This window comes from Lissotriton helveticus, chromosome 5_1, assembly GCF_964261635.1.
Source record: "Lissotriton helveticus chromosome 5_1, aLisHel1.1, whole genome shotgun sequence".
NCBI lineage: Eukaryota > Metazoa > Chordata > Amphibia > Caudata > Salamandridae > Lissotriton > Lissotriton helveticus.
In genome coordinates, this window is record NC_136065.1 from 1,822,776,571 (window position 1) to 1,822,799,442 (window position 22,872).

The 22,872-nt window shown below is 47.4% G+C and overlaps 1 protein-coding gene across 6 annotated transcripts in view; it reads left to right on the top strand.

Moving 5' to 3' along the window:
- The window catches only part of UBTF (upstream binding transcription factor), a 163,773-nt gene that overhangs the window by 45,937 nt on the left and 94,964 nt on the right, over positions 1-22,872 (top strand). For 4 of the 6 annotated variants that reach the window (XM_078645187.1, XM_078645189.1, XM_078645192.1 and 1 more), the window contains 4 exons: positions 3,972-4,013; positions 4,556-4,684; positions 4,855-5,010; positions 8,140-8,295. In XM_078645187.1, coding sequence (XP_078501313.1) covers positions 3,972-4,013; positions 4,556-4,684; positions 4,855-5,010; positions 8,140-8,295 — 483 coding nt within the window. The remainder of the gene's footprint in view (positions 1-3,971; positions 4,014-4,555; positions 4,685-4,854; positions 5,011-8,139; positions 8,296-22,872) is intronic. The other 2 variants (XM_078645191.1, XM_078645193.1) reach the window with 1 other exon arrangement.

Consider the following 22,872-nt stretch of genomic DNA (forward strand, 5'->3'; position numbering starts at 1 on the left):
CACGATCTGGCGGAGTCCAATGTTGTGGAGGTTGTCCAGGAGGGATGTGGTGTTGGGGTCCAGTTGATTGTCGAGGTGGAAGTTGAGGTCTCCCAGCAGGGTGTAGTTGGTGGATGCGATGACCTGAAGGGAGATAATGTCCGTAATGGAGTTGGCGAAGGGTCCGCGGGGTCCAGGAGGTCGGTAGATGAGGGTTCCTCGGAGGGCGGCGGTGGGGCTGGCCAGTATCTTGAAGTGAAGGTGTTCCATCAGTTCTGTGGACTCGTCAGAGAGTGTGCTCAGGCGGATGCTGGATTTGTGGATGATGGCGATTCCTCCTCCTGGGTGGATGGGGCGGTCCTTCCTGGAGATCTTGTATCCTTGGGGGATGGCGATGGCGATGTCCGGTCCCGAGGTGGTGTTGGTCCAGGTTTCGGTGAAGAATGCTACGTCTGGGGTTGTGCTGTCGAGGAGGTCCCAGATTTCTGTGGCGTGTTTGTGGAGGGATCGGACGTTGAGGAGGATGCATTGCAGGGTCTTCGGTTCGGTTGTGTTCTTGTGGGCGGGTTGTGCTGGATCCGTGTTCTTGGCGGTGCTGCAGGTGTGCCGGCAGCGGTGACAGCTGAAGGGTCCATGGGTGTCGGCTGGTGATGCTAGCTTGCAGTTGTTGTTGCAGCCTGGGTTGAGTGCGTGGAGTGCTGCTGGGTCGTAGCGTTGGCGGGGCGGAGGTCCAGGGTTCCTGGTGCTGGTCGCGGACGGGTCGCAGACGAGCGCAGACGTGCTTGCCTTTGACGCACCTTCGGTGCACCAGCGGCGCGCCCGCGGCCGCGCAGTGGCCGCCATTAAGTAGGGGTCGGGGAGGGCTGGACAGCTGGGAGGCGGGAGCGGGGAGGGGAGCTGGATTGGGCCGGTCGTGCTAGGGGGGGGAGGGGCCGCGGGGGCAGCAGCGGCGGGGAAAGGTAAAGGGAGGAAAGAAGGGATAAAGAAAAAAGGGAGAATAAGCAGAAATAAGGCACAGAAGAGCAGAAAGGAGAAAGACAGAAAGGGTAAAAAAACGAGTGAAAACGGGTGAAGGAGCAGAGGGAGAGAAAGGGAAAATGGGCAAAAATAAGGCACAAAAGAGCAGAGGTGCAGAAAGGTGAAAGATAGAAAGGGAAAAAAAACGAGTGAAGGAGCAGAGGGAGAGAAAGGGAAATGGGCAGAAATAAGGCGCAAAAGAGCAGAGGTGCAGAAAGGTGAAAGATAGAAAGGGGAGAAACAGGAGTGAAGGAGCAGAAAGAAAGAAAGGAGACAGAGGTCCACTGGACCACCAGGGATGAGGCGCAGGGAAACCTGCGGGTGGAGGAGGGCCTCGATCACCAACACTCAAGAGTGCAGGGGCAGGGGCACCTCACTTAATGGTGGAGCTGCGAGGGTGGGAGAGCAATTTCACTGACAATGAGTCAGTGGTCTTGCTCGCCTGTCCCCGCAGTGGCCGCCATTAAGTAGGGGTCGGGGAGGGCTGGACAGCTGGGAGGCGGGAGCGGGGAGGGGAGCTGGATTGGGCCGGTCGTGCTGGGGGGGGGAGGGGCCGCGGGGGCAGCAGCGGCGGGGAAAGGTAAAGGGAGGAAAGAAGGGATAAAGAAAAAAGGGAGAATAAGCAGAAATAAGGCACAAAAGAGCAGAAAGGAGAAAGATAGAAAGGGTAAAAAAACGAGTGAAATCGGGTGAAGGAGCAGAGGGAGAGAAAGGGAAAATGGGCAAAAATAAGGCACAAAAGAGCAGAGGTGCAGAAAGGTGAAAGATAGAAAGGGGAAAAAAAACGAGTGAAGGAGCAGAGGGAGAGAAAGGGAAATGGGCAGAAATAAGGCGCAAAAGAGCAGAGGTGCAGAAAGGTGAAAGATAGAAAGGGGAGAAAGGGGAGAAAAAGGAGTGAAGGAGCAGAAAGAAAGAAAGGAGACAGAGGTCCACTGGACCACCAGGGATGAGGCGCAGGGAAACCTGCGGGTGGAGGAGGGCCTCGATCACCAACACTCAAGAGTGCAGGGGCAGGGGCACCTCACTTAATGGTGGAGCTGCGAGGGTGGGAGAGCAATTTCAATGACAATGAGCTACAGAGCTGGGCAGTAAATCTCAGGGAATATTAATAATGGTGAGATATCTCTGGAGGTTAAAGCATTTTGGTAGAGAGATCTGTGTTTTGTAACAGCGTAAAAGTATCTACATGTTCTACCATTAGGTCGTGCAGAATGATTTGTACACCAAAATTCCTTCAACATTCACTCGACAGTTTACATTACAGCATTTTATTTATTATTAGGGTACTTTTATTTTGAACATATTTCTCGACTAAATAGCATGCAGGTGCTCAGGTAAAGAAAAACTGAATCAATACATTGAAGGACTCAACCAAGTGAAACAGCATAAACAGTTTTGTTTTGTGACGTGCATGCGCACCTTGTCCAGGAATAACATTGTATGTGGAGAGCTATGCAATGACGATTGGAGCTTACGTAGTCTCCACAATGAAGTGGTGATGATGAAAGTCAGTGCCCTAATGATAGATTTGTGCTGTGGCTTCCATCAAAAAGCTCCACACAAACTCACAAATTTAAACTGAGGCGTCACAAAAGGTACAGTGAGAAACATTAATTAATACCCTTAAGAAAACAGAACAAGAAACGTGAACAGTGAAAACAATTCTGTCTGGGCAGTCAGATGTGCTTTAACAGTACCTAACAAAAAACCTTAATGCTTGAAAACGAAGCAAACGTGAACGTATGACCTTCCTGCCAAATAGATTATATGTGCTTAAAATAGAAGCCTACAAAAAGGTGCCCAACAAAACCTGCTTCCACTTACTTAGTTGATGAGTACTTTGCTGTGAGAATAACATACATGAGCTTAGAGGGAAATTAAATGAATCAAACCCCTGTATACAATTTAGTGCCATGCACTTTCTTACACAAAGCATGCCTCTCAAGTACCTGTTAAGAGATAGCAAGCTGTGTGCCTTTGTTTCCCTCCGTGGCATTTACATGTAAGTGAGGTTCCAGGCCTCCCCGAGTCAGGATACTTCATCAAAAGGAGCTGCCTAATGACCCCTTAACTTGGCCTTTATATTCCCAGCTGGAGGGAACGATAAAAAAAGCCCTCCTTGCAGCCTGCATATTGTTGGTGAGAACGCAAAGCAGAAATTGCCCTGCACACGTGGCTCAGCTCTTCTTGCAGAAGGCAGGACTGCTGAAGCTTTCTGCCGCCCAGCCCCGATTTCGCAGGCACTTTTGTAAAAAGCGCTGCCTTTTTACAAAAGTGCCGATTTTGCGATTATTTAGCAAATCGCGGAATCCTGGAGGGTCTGACTGTGCTCTAGTAGGAACAACCCAATCTGCAGTTCTGTTCTCCAGTAGGAACAGTCCAGTCTGCAGTGCTGTGCTCCAGTAGGAACAGCCCAGTCTGAAGTACTGTGCTCCAGTAGGAACAGCCCAGTCTGCAGTGCTGTGATCCGGTAGGAACAGCCCAGTCTGCAGTGCTATGCTCCAGTAGGAACAGGCCAATCTGCAGTGCTGTGCTCTATTAGTAACAGCCCAGTCGGCAGTACTGTGATCCAGTAGGAACAGCCCAGTCTGCAGTGCTGTGCTCCAGTAGGAACAGGCCAATCTGCAGTGCTGTGCTCTAGTAGGAACAGTTCAGTCTGCAGTGCTGTGAAACCAAATTTAGACACTAAGAAAGAATGGACTCGGAGGCAACCATTTAGATTGAGGCAACCCACCCCTCTTACTTCAGACTTGTGTAGTGCTGCTAGCTGTCTATGTCACCCATTTTCACGATCTGGTTCTCATGCTCGCTAAGCTTTCCCCTTTTTTACAAGTCCTTCTCGCAGCGGAGCTCCTTCCATCACTCCTGGTTACTATTTTTGTTTTCTCGTCGGACTGCTTCTGTTTCCTCAGTTTTTCTTTGTTCCTTTGCAAGAACTATTTTAGATAATAGCATGTCTTTTCTTTTTTTCGCAGAGGAAAAAAGACTACGAGAGTGAGCTGCTACGATTCTTGGAGGTGAGTTGGCCCTTCAGTCCTTTCTTTTCTCCCATTTTCAATTCTTCTACTATGTACCTACTCCCACCACTGCCCTATTTGAACTCCGTACAACTCTATAATACATCTTTCTCAATTTTGATCCATGTTGACTTTGTGTGACACTCCTTTTCCAGACTTCCACAGTTACCAATGCGCCCTATTCTCTTGTTTCAGGTTATACTCCCTACTGTATGCTGTGTTCTCTATACCCTCCCTTGTCCCTTTTGTTGACTTCAGCTCTGTGTATTGTATAGTTCACAAAACAGGCCTCTTCCTTCCTCTGTGTACCGCAGGAGCAGTTCGGTCTGATATTTTAATGCCAACTATTGGTTTTCACTATTGCATGCATGCTCATTTCAGAGGGTCCGCCCTGTGTTCAGGGTTCACAGAGCTTTTAAACACCAAATAGAGAGTGTAACCTTGAATGTTTTGAATTGGCAAGGACTGATGCAGCTGCTGTCGATGTCAAACACAAACAATGCAACTGAAAGTGTGTCCCTCTTCTCCCCTCTGCATCTCAGAGCCTGCCCGAAGAGGAGCAGCAGCGAGTCCTGGCTGAGGAGAAGATGATGGGTATGAGTAGGAAACGAGGGGCAAGCCCAGCCTCAAAGACCACCCCAGGGTCTCCCTCAGGAGATGCCCTCAGCAAGGTAAGCGTGAGCGGGGTAGGCAAACATCCCTCACCTGAAACCCCTTGTCCGCCTCTTGCTCATCCCCCAACCTGGTCGCCTCATAGGTTCTCGGGCTTTTTCTCTGTTTGTGGGGTCTTTCCAAGGCCGTGTTGTACCTGCTCTACACAGACCTTTGTCCTCTTCAACAGGTGGGTGCCGGGAAACCCCAACTCCCCATTTCTGCCATGTTTATCTTCTCAGAAGAGAGGCGCAAGCGGCTTCAGCAGGAGCACCCGGAGCTGCCGGAGAGCGAACTCACCCGTGCGCTGGCCCGGATGTGGAACGACCTTTCCGACAAGTCAAAGGTGTTGCTCACATTAATTCAAAAACCTCCCAATACCCCACTGCCCGGGGATGCTTGCAGCGCCCTGTGACCACATTGCTTCTCCAAAGGCACAGATACTTCCAACCAAGCCAGAGCGAATATAGATGTTACACAGGGTGGCCCAGAGCTGTGGCCGCAGGGAAGTTTGTGGATAGAAATGGGTGTCTTTTCTAAAGGTTGCTTCAGGCCGGTAAGATCCACCACCCAAGCATTTCCCCCACTTTGGGATAGGCACACATATACACAATATAATGCAGCGGTGGAGAGTGCTTTTCGTAGAGGCTTTTTTATTTTTAGCCTAAACTAGGAAATCCCACCTAATTATTTACATGACTTCATTGGTTGCCATGAAAAAGCTATGGCAAGCCTGCCTGGCTGCAAGGAGGAACACATATTTTATACAAAAAGTAGTGGTGCAGAGCAGGAGAAGTGATGGGACCGGCTAAAAAGCAGCACCCCAGTGTGAAACCTGAACTCTTGGAAGGTGTATTAAAGTTAAAGGGGAGTGTTTCTTAGACCTGGATGTGTCCTGTGGATCGAGTTAAAATTACTGAATGCAAACATTGCAGTATTTGCAGTACAGAATGTGACCCACAACAGTTACAATCGCTTTATTTGTTGAGTACAATTCCACTTAATGCCTCCACTGCATGGACCTGGAGGAACAGCGTGTTCCGGAGCACTCTCCTAGGGTGTGTGTCACCGGATTTTTCTGTACTGCTCCATTCACTAGTCGATGGATCTATTGACACATTGTGAGTTGTGCAGCAGTGACTTGTCTAGAGGTTGGGAGTTTTCCTTGATGGAAGTGATTTGGTCGTGTGACCTGCTGAATTACCCCTGTGAGCGTGATCTGTGAGTCTGTGGGCAGCAGGCTGGTTGCAGGGGCAGTGGTTGATCTGCGTGTGCTATGGTCACATACATGTATGTGCTTGTTTCACCCTTGACATCTTCTGCCTTGTGCCATCCGTGGTCGTGTCCTGGTGCTGCCCTAGCTTGTCAGGATTGCGAGGAGAGCAGGAGGCTGGCAGAGGGCAGAAGGAAGGCGCCGAATGGCAGCGAGCTGGGGGGCACAGGGATGGGGACAGGCAGGAGCGTGGGTTCCGCAGGAGGGTAGTGTATGGGGGAGATGGCGAAGGGATTAGGGAGTGTGGGGGGACCAGGGTTCATTATTTTTTGTGTGAAGTTTGTTGCTGCAGAGTTTACCCAGTTGCTGCATTACATTAACTTCCGTTTAAGTGATGTCTTGCCTTTATGTGTTTGAGAATTATAGCTAGGGCGTTAATGCATTACAGCATGTCTTTTAACCCACACGAACTTTACTACACTACCTTACTAGAGTAATGTGTCAATAATTATTTTGTGCCATCAGCTAATTTGATGCCAACTAACCAGCATGGCTGGTTTTTGATGTTAATGTACCGAGTTCCGTGGTAGCTGCACAATGCTGCAGAGTAAAAGTAAAAGGCTTGCTAAAAATAAAAAAGTAATGAAGGGGTTTCTAGCTGAAGGTGAATGACATTTTCACTATACCACAATATCAGCCATTCATAGCTGGTACAGCCAGCGCCACCTGCAGCTTGTTGCTAAGCCCATTCACTATTCTACACACGCTACTCCGGTCACCTAGCAATGTTATATACTATGTAAAGTAATATGAGGCCCTCTATGATTCCACTCTCTCTTGGCGATATTCATTGGCTGAGGGCCTGGGGGTATGTTAGTTGATTAGAGGGTATTCCTCCAGGGAAGCAAGCGTTCTGATGTGATACATGATGCTGGATTACCCCTACTCACTGGTAGTGTAATTTCTAAATGACACTTTAGACCATGTAATGAATTATCCCAATGACCAAAGCAGCCTTTTTTGGCAGTGGACCCAGCCATACCCCTGCCGTTCCAGTGTGCCTCGGTGATTTCAACATAGGGTGCATAATCTCTTTTTGGTCTTTGTAGTAGTCGTCGAAAACATTCCCCTTTCTAGATCAGCCCAGGTTTCACGGATTCTTTGTGGGGTCGTTAAACTGGGGTCTTGGAGGAAGGATAGTAGTGTGTTTAGAAAAGGACTGGAGGGGCATGGCCTCGGAGCCCTTGTCTTCGTGGCTGCTTGTATTGCGTGCGTGTGTACAGCTGCCCTGAAAACGGGACCAGTGGGGCATTTGTTCTGGAATACAGTGCGAATTTCTTCTACATTCCGAAAAAGACCCGAACCCATAGAATTCACTGACATCAAAAAATCAGATTCATTGGAAAGCGTGCCAGGATCCCACAGCAGTGTATTAGTTATTGACCCCTCCCCGTGGATTATGCATTAGCAAGAAGTCCCCCATTAGCGGCGCATGAAAGAAATCCTCAAGGCCTCTGATGGGGGTGTGCCCCTTTCAACTCTACTCAGCCAAACCCCTACACATCAGAAAACATCTTAAATCTTGTACCCGCCGAGTGGGCTGAAATATGAGGAAGAAAATAAGAGGTCACATGAGCGTAATATTGCATTGAGAAACTCTGAAGCATAGAAGGCCCCCTTGTTTGCCCCACACACGGTTGCAGTCAAACCTTACCCAGTCAGTGTACCCACCACCAATCATCTGATTGCTGAAATACACCCCTAGCACATACATCCACCAACGACAGATTGATTTAAGTCCCACACTGCAATATACTCCTAATATAAACATGCCCTCTTTCAGTACTGACCTTCTGCACAGGCCCAGACCACTGTATTAGATCAACTACCAAACTGAATGTAGTTCTTATTCCCCTGTATTTCTCTCCAGCAGTGAGCACCTTTCCTACCTTCATTTACTTTCTACAATTTCCACCTGGGCACCATCTTCTGCACGAAGAACCTGGCTGCTCTTCTCTCCTATCACCAACACCTACTCCCTGTCTACCAGTTTCACCTGAAACCCTGTACCCTCATACTGTTTCCCATCTGGTAACAGTTTTCCTCCAACTCCAGACAATAGGGTGATATAGGTACTGCACCAACATTCATCACCTTCTCCCTTTCTGGATTTTATGTAAATCACAGACTAGCAGAATGGATCTTCTGTTTTTTATGACTTGGAAGAGCTGTAACGTCAATCTTGTGCTTCATGTTTTTCAGGCCAGGTATAGGGCTCGAGAGGCTGCTTTGAAAGCCCAGTCAGAGAGGAAGCGTGGGTCTGAAAAAGATGAGCGTGCCAAGCTTCCAGAGTCACCCAAGACGGCTGAGGAGATCTGGCAGCAGAGTGTGATTGGGGATTACATGGTCCGCTTTAAGGTATGTATGGACATTCAGTGCTTTAGTGGCAAAATGTAGGTTTTTCTTCACAACTGGTTTCCAGTGTTGTTTGGTATTTTATTCTGTTCCATCTGTGATTGCTGATATCATCATGGGTGACACACCAAAAAAGGGTCTTTTTAGGTCCTGTGGTTCCTGTTGAAAGAAAAGGCTGCATATAGAGGACCAACATCAAGACTGTCTGTATTGCCTGTATCCAGACCATTCTTCCAAGGACTGCAAGGTATGTCGTACCTTTTCCACTAAAACCCTCAAAGACCGTGAGGGACGCCTCTTAATCTGGCTCCAGAGGCTAAAAGACAGGGACAACCTGGAATCTTCTGAGGAAAGTGAAGGTTCTTCAGTCTCTTCCAAATCTTCACTAAAGAGACCATGGGTGCCTTCTCCTAGCCCTACAGTACCTCCTCAAAAGAAGACATCAAAAAAGTCTTTAGAGGTTCTCTCCAAGGCTACTTCTGTGAAGGTTTCCTCTCAGGAAGTTCCCACCTTCAAAAAGCCTGTTTCGACTCCGTCGACGACGGTATCGTTGATGACGTCTTCATCGTCGAGGAGAGCTATGTCTACTGCATCGTATGTATCAACATTGACAACAACGGTTTCTCTGTCGATGACATCGACGTAATTGTCCTCGTCGATGACTACGACCCCATCGTCAACGGCAGGTAAAACTGTATCGTCGATGATAAGCATCAAGAAAACGCCGTTGACTCTGCACTCGCCGACGACGGAATCGTCGACGACCTCGACGACTAAGTCAATATCGTCGACACCATCGACGAAAACGGCGTCGACAAAGGTACCGTCGACTAAGGTACCGTCGACGAAGTTACCGTCAACGAAAACACCGTCGACAAATACGTCGTCGATGAAGTCTCCAGTGTTGTCTCCACCGTCGCCGATGGCCCCGTCGACGATGAATCCTCCGGCTATGACACCCGTCGACGCTCCGCCGTCGACGATGATGGATTCAGGTCTGCAAAGCACATATGTGCACCTAAAGATTACAAAAAAGGCGCTGATGCCGGCTTTAACATCGCCAAGCAGAGTCCTGCCACTGCCTCCAGCATGTCTTCTTCAGGAGGAGGATTCAGATGAAGGGGACATGTTTCAGACGGCGACAAGCCCTTCGGAGCTTCATGTCAAATGTCAGAGTTCGGACGAAGAAGAGGATCAGGAGGATCAGGAGGAAGAATATCATCCACCACCACCTCCAATGGTTTGCCTTCCAGTCTCTTTAGTTTCAGACCTGCGTTACCTCATACAAGACTATAAACAGAGGTTTCCAGTCTCTCCTGCTCCTCAGCCTTCTGCAGTATCTCCCCCACCAAGACTACGGCCTCCACCTTTGAGTGTACAGCCGGAGCGGATTGATCTACCGCATCCTCCTTCTACTGATGAGGAGGAGGAAGAAGAACAACATGACGAGGGAGAACTACAAGATACTCAATCTAACCACGATGACTGGGATGACTATGTCATTCCCTCTCCCGCATCTCCAGTACCTACGCCCGCAGATTCACCAACTGGCGACATTGGAGGTTCCATAATATGGTTGAGAGGGGTGCTCAACGTTTCAAAATTCCAATGGTCACTCAACAGCACGACTGCTTCTTATATCATTTTAAGGGACCTCTTAAAAAGTCAGTAAGATCAATACCCATTATTGAATACCTGTGGGAACAGGGTTTTAAGGTCATGCAGAACCCTAAATCGGTACCTCCGGTTGTGTCTCGCTTAGATAAGAAGTATAGGGCGCCTGATACTGCACCGGCGTGTTTAACAGGACACCCCAAGCCAGATTCGGTTGTTACCCAGAAGAAGTCCAGAAATCCTTCTGCCCCGGTAGCAGCCCCTCCAGATAAGGAAGGCCGAAGATTAGACAACATTGGGAAGCGGTTCTCGTCAATGTCTGTAGTAACAATGCCTTGGCGCTTTTGGGGCGCTACAATAGACAGCTATGGGCGGATATAGGCCCATATCGTCGGAGTTACCTAATGAGTCAAAAGAAGAGGCGAAGAAGATATTACTAGAGGGTGAAGCCTCGGCGTCAGAGATAATAGACTGTGCGCTGGATATCGCAACCACAGGATTTCGTCAGCTGGCTGGAGCGGCAGTCTTGCAGCGACAAGGTTGGCTAAGGGCAACTTCCTTTCGTCCCGAGATACAATCAGAAATACTGGATATGCCCTATGATGGCCAATTTCTCTTCAGCTAACAGATTGATGAAGCGCTGCAGAGTATAAAAAAGGACACTGACACTGCTAGAGCATGGGGCACTCTCCAGTACAAAAGTCAGTCCTTTCGTGGGTCTAGAGGTAGAGGACAGTCCTCTTACAGAGGGGACTACCAGAACCGGTCTTCATATTCTTCAGGCCAGAATCGATCCCAGTATCAGCAGCGCCAGCAACAAAATCAACAATCTCTTATGGCAAGACGTCCTTTCGTGGTAAAGGCCAACGAAAAAACAACAGACGTAGGCAATGACCTTTCACTTCAGCCAGTCTCAGATTCATTTCCATCATTCAAAATTGGAGGAAAAATATCCCATTTCATAAAAAATTGGAAGCAGATTACCACGGACGTTGGGTCCTACAATTAGTTTAATTCGGCCATTCTTTGGAATTTATGCATTTACCTCCCCAGACACCTCCCCGCCCTATCTTCACAAAAATATACGTCTGCTTCTCCGAGAAGTCTCTCTTATGCTCTAGAAAGGGTCGATAGAGAAGGTCCCTCTGTCTCAACGAGGGAAAGGATTTTATTCCCGCTTCTTTTTAGTTCAGAAAAAGAAGTGGAGACCAATTTTGGACCTCAGAGCCCTCAACAAATTCCTGAAGAAGCAGTCGTTTCGCATGGTAACAATCCAGGAGGTCTTGCAACTCCTGGAGTGGGGAGATTACATGGCGTCCCTGGACCTTCAGGACGCTTACTTCCACATCCCGATTCACAGAAATCACAAAAAATATTTAAGATTTGCAGTGGCAGGCAGACCCTTTCAATTTCGCGTCCTGCCCTCCGGACTGAAGTCTGCACCTCGCATCTTTACAAAGTGTCTCTCCCCAGTAGCTGCATATCTCAGACAGCACCATCATCAAGTCTTTCTATATCTGGATGACTGGCTGATCAAGGCTCCATCCTTAGAAGACGTGTACAGGTCTTCCAACGCATGCCTGCAGCTTTTCAATTGTTTAGGACTCACGCTCAATCGGGAACAATCAGTCCTTCTACCTTCTCAGCGCATCAACTTCCTACGTGAAACTCTCGACACACAACTGAGGAAAGCCTTCCCTTCTCAAGAGAGGAAGGACAAGCTTTTAGCACTGGCGATCCTCGTGGCTTCAAAGAGGACCTTAACGGTCCGCCTTTTCAAATCCCTTCTGGGAATGTCATCATCGTGTATCCTCTTAGTACCTCACTGCCGTCTGCGGATGCCCCCCCCCCCCTCCAGGAGGAACTCTCAAAACAATGGGTCCAATGCAAAGGGTCGTTCGACGATCTCATAAAAGTGACTCCTTGGATGGTCAAGGCCCTGCAGTGGTGGATGTCTTTTCAGAACCTTTCTCAAGGCTTACCATTCCTGCTTCCGGCTGCACCGCATATCATCACGACAGATGCCTCCTTGGAAGGTTGGGGAGCTTTCCTCCAAGAACTGCAGATAAGCGGAAAGTGGTTCCTCTTCGAAAAAGGGCTCCATATCAATCTCCTCGAACTACGGGCAGTCTTCCTTGCCCTTCAAGCCTTTCTTCCAAGGATCAAAAATTCCCTGGTGCTCGTCCGTACAGACAACACCACCACGACGATGCACTACCTCAACAAACAGGGGGGGGACTCGTTCTCTGACACTCTCACAAGTCGCAGAGTATCTGGAACTGGTTAATCAGACACAATATATCTCTTCGGGCCGAGTACCTCCCGGGCATGGACAATGTACTCACCGACTCATTAAGCAGACAGAGGACAACGTCTCACGAGTGGGAATTGGATCAAGGGATCTTCAACAACTCTTCTCACGATGGGGCACTCCCCGGATAGACCTGTTCGCCACAAGATCCAACGCCAAATGCCCACACTTCGCAAGTTGGCATCCCCAGAAAGGATTTCTAGGGAATGCATTTTCGATCTCATGGTGCAACGTCTTTGCGTACGCCTTTCCACCATTTCCAATGATTCCCAGAGTCCTCAGGAAATTAAAAGCGGAGCCTTGTACACTCATTTTGATCACGCCAACATTGGTTCACGGAACTCCACCGCCTGTCTCTGGAGCCGCCAATACGCTTGAAACAGTTTCCGTCCCTACTCACGATGAACAACCAGCAAGTCCAGCATCCGAATCTGGCTTCACTCAAATTAGCCGCTTGGCTCCTGAGTTCAGAGAACTTCAGAATTTGAATATTCCGCCAGACTGTAGAGCCATCCTGGCTCGCGCACGAGCGGATAGTACCAACAGAACATACTCTTTAAAATGGAAGAGGTTCTGCATCTGGTGTAAGGCTCAAGGGGTACATCCTTTCTCTTCCTCTCCGGAGCAAGTATTGCCTTATCTTCTCCATCTGGCAAACTCAGGCCTTGCTCATGCTTCCATCAGGGTCCACTTGGCTGCGATATCCAGTTACAGAAGATCCCCACCGGGCCCTTCTCTTTGGTCTCACAGATTGATCAAACAGTTTTTGAAAGGACTCTACAGGACTTTTCCCCCTGTGAAAATGTTGCAGCCTACCTGGCACCTTAACACAGTTCTTAATCAGCTCATGAAGCATCCCTTTGAGCCGGTACACAGGGCTGACCTAAAATACCTCTCTCGGAAGACCGCCCTCCTGCTTGCACTCACCTCCGCAAGGCGGGTGAGTGAGCTTCAAGCCTTCTCGATACAGGTGGCCTTTCAGCAATTCAAGCAGGACAGAGTAATTTTACAGACAAATCCGAAATGTATTCCAAAAGTCCTGTCGGACTTCCATCTCAACGAGCCTGTGGTCTTGCGCTCTTTCTTCCCGAATCCCAGTTCTGCAGCGGAAAGGTCGTTACACTCTCTTGATCTTAAACGCTGCCTGAACTTTTATATTGAAAAGACAAAAGCCTTCAGAAAGTCAAATCAGCTATTCGTGACTTACAGTAGACCCAGGAAGGGCCTTACACTCACCAAACAAAGTATTTCCCGCTGGATTTCGGCAGCTATTTCAGTTTGTCATGAACAAGCAGGGCAACCCCTACAATCTAAAGTGAGAGCCCACTCTACCAGGGCAATATCAACATCCATGGCGCTTTTTGCAGGAGTGCCGGTTATAGACATTTGTAGAGCGGCAACATGGAAGTCGCCATATACCTTCACTAGGCATTACTGCCTGGATACAGAACTCATGAAGGATGCTGCGGTGGGACTTCGTCATCTGTTTCAGTAGAGGTGAGCCTTCTTTTCATCCCTCCATCCTTCTCATGTATGCACATTTCTCTATTGTATAATTTGGTGGTATTTCTTGCTTGCGAATGCATGTTTCTATTAGTCGTTTGATATATTGTTATCTAATGACTTGTATATCCTATACGGGGAACAGCCTTTACGACGCGGCTGTTACACCGCCGTGCCGTTACAACGCGGTTTTTCCAACGCAAGTCGTTACCACGACTTGCGCTGGAGGGCGCTGCAGGACAAGGAATTTTTTTATTTACTATCCAACACCTTCCTACTGTACGTAGGCTGGTGTTAGAATAGTAAATTAAAAAATTCCGAAGTCCGCCCCCCTCCAACGCAAGTCGTGGTAACGACTTGCGTTGAAAAAAACGCGTTGTAACTGCACACGGTGTAAAAGCACGCGTTGAAAAGCCGTACAACCCTCCTATACCATCCGAAATGTGTTTTTTTCATTGCTTGCTACTCTGATTCAGGCATGTGAATCTATGAAAGACACCCCTAATACTGGATAAGAAATGCATTACTTACCTGTAACTGCAGTTATCCAGTATTGGTGTCTTTCATAGATTCACATGCAACCCTCCCGCCTCCCCTGGAAGGGCTCACCTACTTCTCTCAGTAATACGCCTACTTAGCTTTGTGCGTACGAAAATCTGAGGGACTGAGGCTCCTTCCAGGAGGGTTCTAAAGGGAGGTGACAGCTGATTGGCTTTTTTCCAGAGTTTGGTCCTTTCTATAAAAGGACAGGGATAGGTTACTAATGTGAGGCCTTTAGGCCTATTTATCTATATGTCTACGGGACATTACTTTATTTATATACCGGGGACTCCCATTCCGATGACTGGGAATGATTCAGGCATGTGAATCTATGAAAGACACCAATACTAGATAACTGCAGTTACAGGTAAGTAACGCATTTCGTATGTACCATTTGTGGCTGTAGATACACGTGCTCTGCATACTACTGCCATCTAGTGTTGGGTTTGGAAGATAGCAACTTGTTTTTCTTTTTGAGTCTCAAGGTCTCAAGGACACCTCCTGTGGTTGGTGATGTGCATGGGCATCGGTTCCATTGTTATTTTATTCTGCCGTCCGGTTCGGATATTTACCAATCGAGTTCCCGGTCGGTACCTCTTTAAGCTAATCATCTGACTTCTTCCATCTATCCTCTCCCATTGGGACAAAATCGTCCTTTCGACCTACATGTTTCTCCTGGTCTTCTCTGGGCCTCGCACTGTCCTCTTCGGTGGTTTCATGACACAAATGAGAGGACAGTGACAGAAAGGATGCCCTTTCAATACTTACCCTAGTGTCAGTTTCAAGAACCCTTTGTCCGACCGCCACCTGGTCTTTAACTTATACCTCCCCCCGAATACGCTATGGTCGGGTGTCAGGTCTGCCACACCTTCCACTCCAAGAAATCTCTGAGATACCGACAAGGCCGTAGGCCGGATCGCCAGAGAAAAAAACGCCAAGAAGGAGACGACACCACCAACACCATCAGGGAAAGAGACGTCGAGAAATAGTTGGAGACCAGCGCCTCTGGTTCAGTCCAGATGGCAACTCTCAATCCATGTCGGAGGCGAGAAGCAACAGGGCTCCTAGGCTCAGCAGCCACAGAAGGCCTCTTGCATAGCTATAGTAATTCACGCAGGATTACACATGCATCTTCTACAGGAGTGCATAGCAGCACAATGGTTACAGGCGGAGGGTCAGTGGGATGATCTAGCGTTGATACGGGCCAGCACCCATCGATGTCTGCATTACTGTAACAGCAACAACCTGTTGCAGGGCTAGCCATTTCTAGACCCAGTTCTGGAAGTGACCATCACAGCAGATTCCTCACTATCTGGGTTGGGAGAGGGGTTACATCTGCAGCAAATGACCGTCCAGGGTGTGTGGGCGCCATACTTGCAGGGTTTCCACATCAATTACCTAAAGCTAATGGCCATTCAGATAGCACTCAAAGCCTTCTTTCTCCAAGTTCAAAACATAAGTAGTCCTCATAAAGATGGACAACATGATATCTGTGTTACCTTAAAAAACAGGGAGGCCCACACACTCCTGCAGCTGCCAAAACTAGTGCACAGTATTTAGCATTGGGCACTTCACAACAAGGTCATCTCCTAACAGAGTGCCTATTATGAGTGAGCAATGACTTAGTAGACATGCTCAGCACAATTTGGCAACAAGTCCACAAGTGGGAACTCTGCCTGAAAGTCCTACGTTCAAGGCATGTGAGCTGTAGATCACATGCTTTGCATTGCCTGCCATCTAGTGTTGGGTCCTGATGTTTGCACTTTGTTTTCATTCGAAGAAGTCTTTTCCAGTCATGAGGTAGTTGACACCTCCTTTCGGTGATAGTCGGCATGGGCATCTGTGGTATATAAATAAATAATACCGGATCTAGGTTTGACTAGGCATAGCAATAACAGATAGCTCAATAAATAAGAGTCAAGATTCGAGGTAGTAGGAGTTTGCAGGTTTAATACAGCATAAGGACAGGAACAGGACAACCTGCACAGGAATAGGATGGCAGCGCTTGACAGGGGGGGCCCCGACAGCTGCCGGGCAGGATCTGGGATGAGCGCGCTCACATTTAATAACAATACACGAACATATATACTAAAAACAGTTGCATTACCATACATACGATAGGCGGAGCAGTAGGTGTGGTCAATAGCAGTCGTGAAAGATAAGGGTGAAAATGGGTGTAACAGGGGCGTATACATAGACATGTGATGCAAACGTAACAGAATATGTCATAAATGGGGCGGAAACATGGAGGGGGCTACCTAAGGAGCCGGGACCTCTAACCTAATGGTGCGCGCAAACTGGCAATGACGCGTTACTAGGAGAAGCTGGGGGCTACGAACTCTGTGCTAGGAGCAGAGACTGAAGTCTGGAGAGTCAGGGCGACATGTACCTAAACAGTATCTAGTATCTGATGTTTAGAGAACATGTTGATATAAACTAAGAGTCAGGAGGGGAGAGGCTAACGGACTCCAAGACTGGAGCATGCATTATTCTACATGTAGTGCGTGATGAAGAATATTAAATGACCATTAAATGCAGTATTTCTCTTACATGGAGACGTAAAGGCTAGACAATGACAGAAACTATTGATACGATTCAGTAGCTTAGGAATGCAGAGAAGGAGGGCTGAACTGATAACTAGAATCATAACATACTCTTGGCAGACTCAGAGGCAGAGCCAGGCCGAGCCGGGCACTGTGAGGCAGGAAGTAAGTGAAGGGTCAGGAACACAGGTGGGGGCTGTATCGCTCCTCAGCGAGGGCTCAGGAGACAGGAGCTGAATCTGGTGTCCGGGCCCTTTTGAGGCCTAGAAACGGGGACTTTACAATGAAATAACGTGCATACTGAGAAACGTGGCAACGTAACTTTACATAGGCCTGATATTCGTAGTATTCACGAGGACTGGAAACTGGCATACTAGAGATGGACACAACTGTAATTGCGTCATTAATCGAACAGAGGGAATACATATGCATATTAATCATGCACACATAACATAAGATGAAGGACTCGTAGGGACACAGAACATGGCAAAATTTACTTTTCCACATTCCCTCCTTGTCACTACGTTTCCATCAGGAAACATCAATATTCATGATACCATCTATCATTTCATACAGTATCATTTGTTCGTCTCGAATTTTCTTGGAACGGGATTTAGAACGGGGCTTGGGACTAGGAATACAAGAGGTAGCACAAATGCCGCAAATCGCAGGGCCACATTGTATACAGAGGCAGCAACTGAATATGATTGCTACTGTAATACCTAGAAAGGACAAGACTTTCCATCCCCAGGCGGAAATTATATTCCAGAACCAACCGGACCATGTCCAGGTGCCTGGATCTTGGTGTAACATATGGGCAATTTTATGAAGTCTGGTTATAGCTGAATAAACAGACGGCGCGTTATTAGGAATGAAAATGCAGCAACTAGATCCGATGACTCTACAGGCCCCGCCCCTATCGGCCAGTATGACGTCAAGGACGAGACGATTCTGGAGCACGACAAATCTCATAGCAGATTGCTCTTCGGTTAAGTTACCTAGGGCAGAGGCAGTCTCATTCACTACTGCTTCAAGGGTTCTGGTTAACCTACGGATTAGCTTACTGTTCTGGATAGGTCCTATAAAGAAGAAGAAACCTCTATTGAAATCTGTATATTGTTCTAGAGCAGTTTCAGTATAATCGACAATCGGGGACTCCCTTCTATGTCTAACGTGTACTAGATGTGTGTTTCTATGATAATCAGATGGGGCTAGGAAAACTGGTGGCAGTAGGAAGGCAATGTAACATGTTCCCTCCCAATCGAGGGGCAGACGAACATATGCAGTCTGACCACAAACAAAATAAGAATGACGTGAAGCTTTGAAAATAGATTTCCCACTGTCACTATACTTGACAATAGTAGTACAATCACTATGTCCTACATGTACGGAACCATTATTTCGGACACATAATTCGCCTTTGACTGGTAATACTGAAATAGCAGGTAAGTCTGGAGTAGTATCAGACTGAACATTCAGGACCATAAAACTCGAAGAATAATTACCTAAATTGTAAACTTCGTTTTCGAGATCTAACCCTGTTCTGTGGGGAAGACCTTGCTTGTCTGGGAAACATTTACTGTTAAGAAAAGACATATCTGTTGAGGATGACGTTAACGTGGACCATGCTCCACACGAACCATTATGTGAAAATGGATAAGGAAAGAGTGGCAGAACTCCCTTCGGTGTCTGGAAAGGGGGGAGTCGACCACACACCCAACAATTAGTGGCATTGCTGGTCTGGTGTGAATAATGTAACATGCGGATAAAAGAATTGTTACGCATAGCGAGGCGATAAGAGAGTTCATGAGGAGGCAGATCACTAAACGTGTGCTCTACGGTAACATTGGCAGACTTATTTACATGAGAAACTGGAAAATACAGATAAAACGCATAACTGGTGCAGGAAATCATAATACTGAGAAATAATATGAAACTTAGAAAAACGATACATCGGATTGAGTTTTGACTAACTCTCTCACTATGGGGGTCTATTTTATACATGTCAGAAACCGGTCTAACCGTTTCACCTAGGGGAGGACTTAGACAATCAAACTGGCTGACTTATTTTACTAGACCGTAACTTTTTCTTATACTCCTGTTGCGGAGCTGTCTCTAACAGGGAGGGTGCAGTATCATTGTCTTTTGCGGGACAGTCCTTAAGAATAGTACTTTGGCAGTCTTTTAAATGCTCGGAAATGTTCTTTGAAATGGGCTTCAATCCATAAAAATTTTTGATGTGTGAAAGATGCACCCAGCCTTTTCGTCCCTCCAACTTCACGGCTGTACGGGTGGCCAAGAGGACCTGTCGGGGCTCCTTCCAGCGAGGCTCCAGCGGACTTGAACGATCAAAGTTTCGCACTAAGACCATGGATCCGGGAACGATTTCATGCGGTGCCACCTCGGTATTGTCTGGAAATGCGGCGGCAACCTGTGAACGACAAGAGTTGAGGGCAGACATCAAGGAAGCTAGGTAATCTGTCAGCATATTACTTGAAACATCGGTAATACTTCGGGGTCTAGGTGTACCCCACATGTTAGGGGGGCGGCCGAATACGACCTCGTACGGGGACAGACCTGATCTGGAATGTGCGACCATGCGCATGTAGAACAGAGCAACTGGCAGAGCTACTAGCCAGTCCACACCTTTCTCTTGACAAACTTTTGCAATTCGGATTTTCAGGGTCTGATTATGTCTCTCTACGAGACCAGCTGCTTCAGGATGGCGTACACAATGGAACTTCCACTGGTACCCTAACAATAGGGAAACGTGCTTCATCAACTCAGATGAGAATGGCTGGCCGTTATCAGAATATACGACTCTAGGGAGTCCATAACGGGGGAAGAATTCACGAACCAACTGCTTGGCAGTGGTCGCGGCTGTGTAATCTGGGACTGGATATGCTTCTGTCCACCTGGACAAAGCGCATACAACTACAAGGACATACTTGAAACCTCGACATCGCTCCATCTGAATATAATCCATCTGGAGGACTTCAAAAGGGTGGTCAGGAGGTTGGAATCCACCTTGTTCCACCGGCACACTTTTACCTGGATTAAACTGGCAACATATCATACAGGTACGGACTTTCTGCTTGGCTGCAGCTCGTAAATGCTTGTTGAACCAAATGTTCTGGATACTATCTAACATAGCTTTTTCTCCTAAATGTGCTGGACTATGTGCGGTATTGATAATGACTTGAACCATGGAGTCGGGGAGAAACCATGTGGTTCTACCCTTCGTTAACCATCCTTGATCTGTCTGGACCCCTCCTTGTTCGGACCATTTCTTGATTTCATCGGGAGTAGCATGTAACTGGATATCTATGACATCTTGAGTAGGGTCTTTAACTGTCATACAGGTAGTCGGATCTGGAGTATGTGTCTGTGTTGGCTTAACTGAAATGTCTGGAGTCTGTGCTGTAAGCTTGGCTGTGCGATCTGCTAGATCATTACCTTGAGAAATAATGTCAGTAACTTTCGTATGTGCTTTGCATTTCATGATAGCAATAGATGTCGGTAGGTGTATGGCATCTAACAGAGCTTGAATAAGGAGACCATGCTGAATCTTGGTTCCATGAGAAGTCATGAAACCTCTCTCCTGCCAGAGCACTCCGAAGTCGTGTACAACTCCGAATGCGTAGCGTGAATCTGTGTAAACATTAACTTTCAGGTTCTTAGCGTGTATGCAGGCTTGTGTCAGAGCAACTAGCTCTGCTGCTTGAGCAGACAGGGTGTCAATACGGTGTGTTTCAATAACTTCAGTGTCAGTAGTCACTGCATACGCGGCTACTAGTTCTCCTGTACTTGTTCTCATACATGAACCATCCACATAAAGTGTCAGGTCTGGATCTGGTAATGGAATATCTGTCAGATCTTGTCTTGGCTTTGTCATAATGTTAACTACTTCCACACAGTCGTGTGTGGCAGGATTCGAATTAACTGACGGTAACAGTGTTGCAGGATTTAGAACGTTGCAGCGTCTGATTTCTATGTGTGGCTGGAACAGTGTCAATTCATAACCTGTTAAACGTGCAATTGTCAAGTGCTGAGTTTGTGTTCGGTTCAAAAGAACTTCCACGGAGTGTGGAACTTGTACTGTCAGGGAGTGTCCTAACACTATGGAATCACTTTGTCTGATAGCTAGTGCTGTGGCTGCAACTGACTTGAGGCACGCAGGCAGAGCCTGGGCTACAGGATCTAATGTGCTCGAAAAATAAGCACAGGGCTTGTATTGTCCTGCTTGATCTTGTGTAAGAACAGATAATGCTGTACCTTCGCGTTCAGTGACAAAAAGTGTAAAAGGCTTACTGTAGGTTGGTGTAGCTAGAACTGGAGCTTGGCATAAAGCTTTCTTTAACTTATTGAAACTAAGTGTATGTTCAGATGTCCAAGGGAGGACAGTCGATACGGCTGCCCCCTGTGTCGTTAACTGTATCAGTGGTTTAGCTAAAAATGCATACTGAGGAATCCATTGTCTGCAATAAGAAGTAAGGCCGATAAAAGCACGTACCTCCCTCTGGGTCTTGGGCTGAGGAAGACTCGCTATTAACTGGATACGGTCTAGTGTCAACTGCCTACCCCTCTTGGACAGTAAGTGGCCTAAATAGATCACTTGCTGGACACAGAATTGAAGCTTAGAAGGGGACACCTTGTGCCCCATCTCGGCTAGGAAATACAAGACTGTAAGGGATGCTCGCTCGCAAGCACGTTCAGAACGGGCTGTGATCAGTAGATCATCGACATACTGGAGTAGCGCAGTGTCAGTTGGCATGGGAATGTTGTCCAGTTGTCTCTTAAGTGCTTGACTGTAAATACTAGGACTTTCTGTGAAACCTTGAGGAGCGCGTGTGAACATATATCTCCTTCCATTTAAACAAAATCCGAAAAGAAACTGGCTGTCTGGATGAATGGGGACACTGAAAAATGCGTTCTTGAGGTCTATGACTGTGAAAAATGAAGCTTCTCAATGGCAATGGCTGTCAATAGGGAAGAGATATCTGGGACAACTGGGTACTGGGGAATAATACATTTATTGAGTTCTCGTAGGTCAATCACTAATCGATATGCTGGGGGTGCATTCGGATCAGTACGTTTCATGACAGGAATGATCGGAGAATTACATACATTGGAGTCAGTTTCTACAACTACTCCTTGAGCGATGAGCTCGTCAATAATTTTGGATAAGGCTGCTACAGCCTCAGGTGGCAATCTGTACTGTCTGATTCGTGGTAACACTACACCTGGCTTGAGAGTCACACGATGGGGTGTGATTTGCATATAACCAACATCAGTTGGACCTTGTGCCCATAGATGCTGCGGAACATTAGACAATCTCGGATCAAAATCTCGTAATACATAGTGACCCTTGAAGTCACGTAGGAACAATCGTATTCCCTCTGGGGAGCAGCATATGACTGCACCTAATTCTTTCAGTGTTTTAATGCCTAACAGATTTTCTGGACATGACTTCGTAAGTAACAGATCAGTAGTGCGGGACAATGGACCTACTTCTAGAGTAACTGGCTGAGATATCTCATTTACAATAGGCTTTCCTGAAAATCCAAGGGAAACATTTCTTGAGCCTGAGAGCGGAGCCCCTGGAACTTCGGCGTGACTAATGGTGGTCCTACTTGCCCCTGTATCAATCAAAAACTTTCTGTCTTTCCCTAGTACTTGACTATGAACATAGGGACCCTCTTGATCTACAGGTATCTCGATGAGAGGCAAGCCTACCTCCCTCTCTAGGCTGTTTCATGAATATGGCTGATACTCTGGATACTCAGACTGCGCATACTGGTACATCTGCTGTGTAACATGCTGTGTTGCAGCAATAGGCTGCGGTGCTGGAACTGTCTGTTGTGCATTCTGTGGCTGAGAAGTCTGTGAAACTTGTTCTTGTCTAGGCGGACGTGGTCTTTCTTTAGTCTTACCGGTAGCTATGTTGTGTTTCAGAACTGCACACTCGTTTATGAAATGACCTGGCTGTTTACAATAATTGCAGTTTCCTTTAACGGGAGCTGCATGATGACTGGCTTGATTCGGACCCCTCTTCTGACTGTCTTGTGG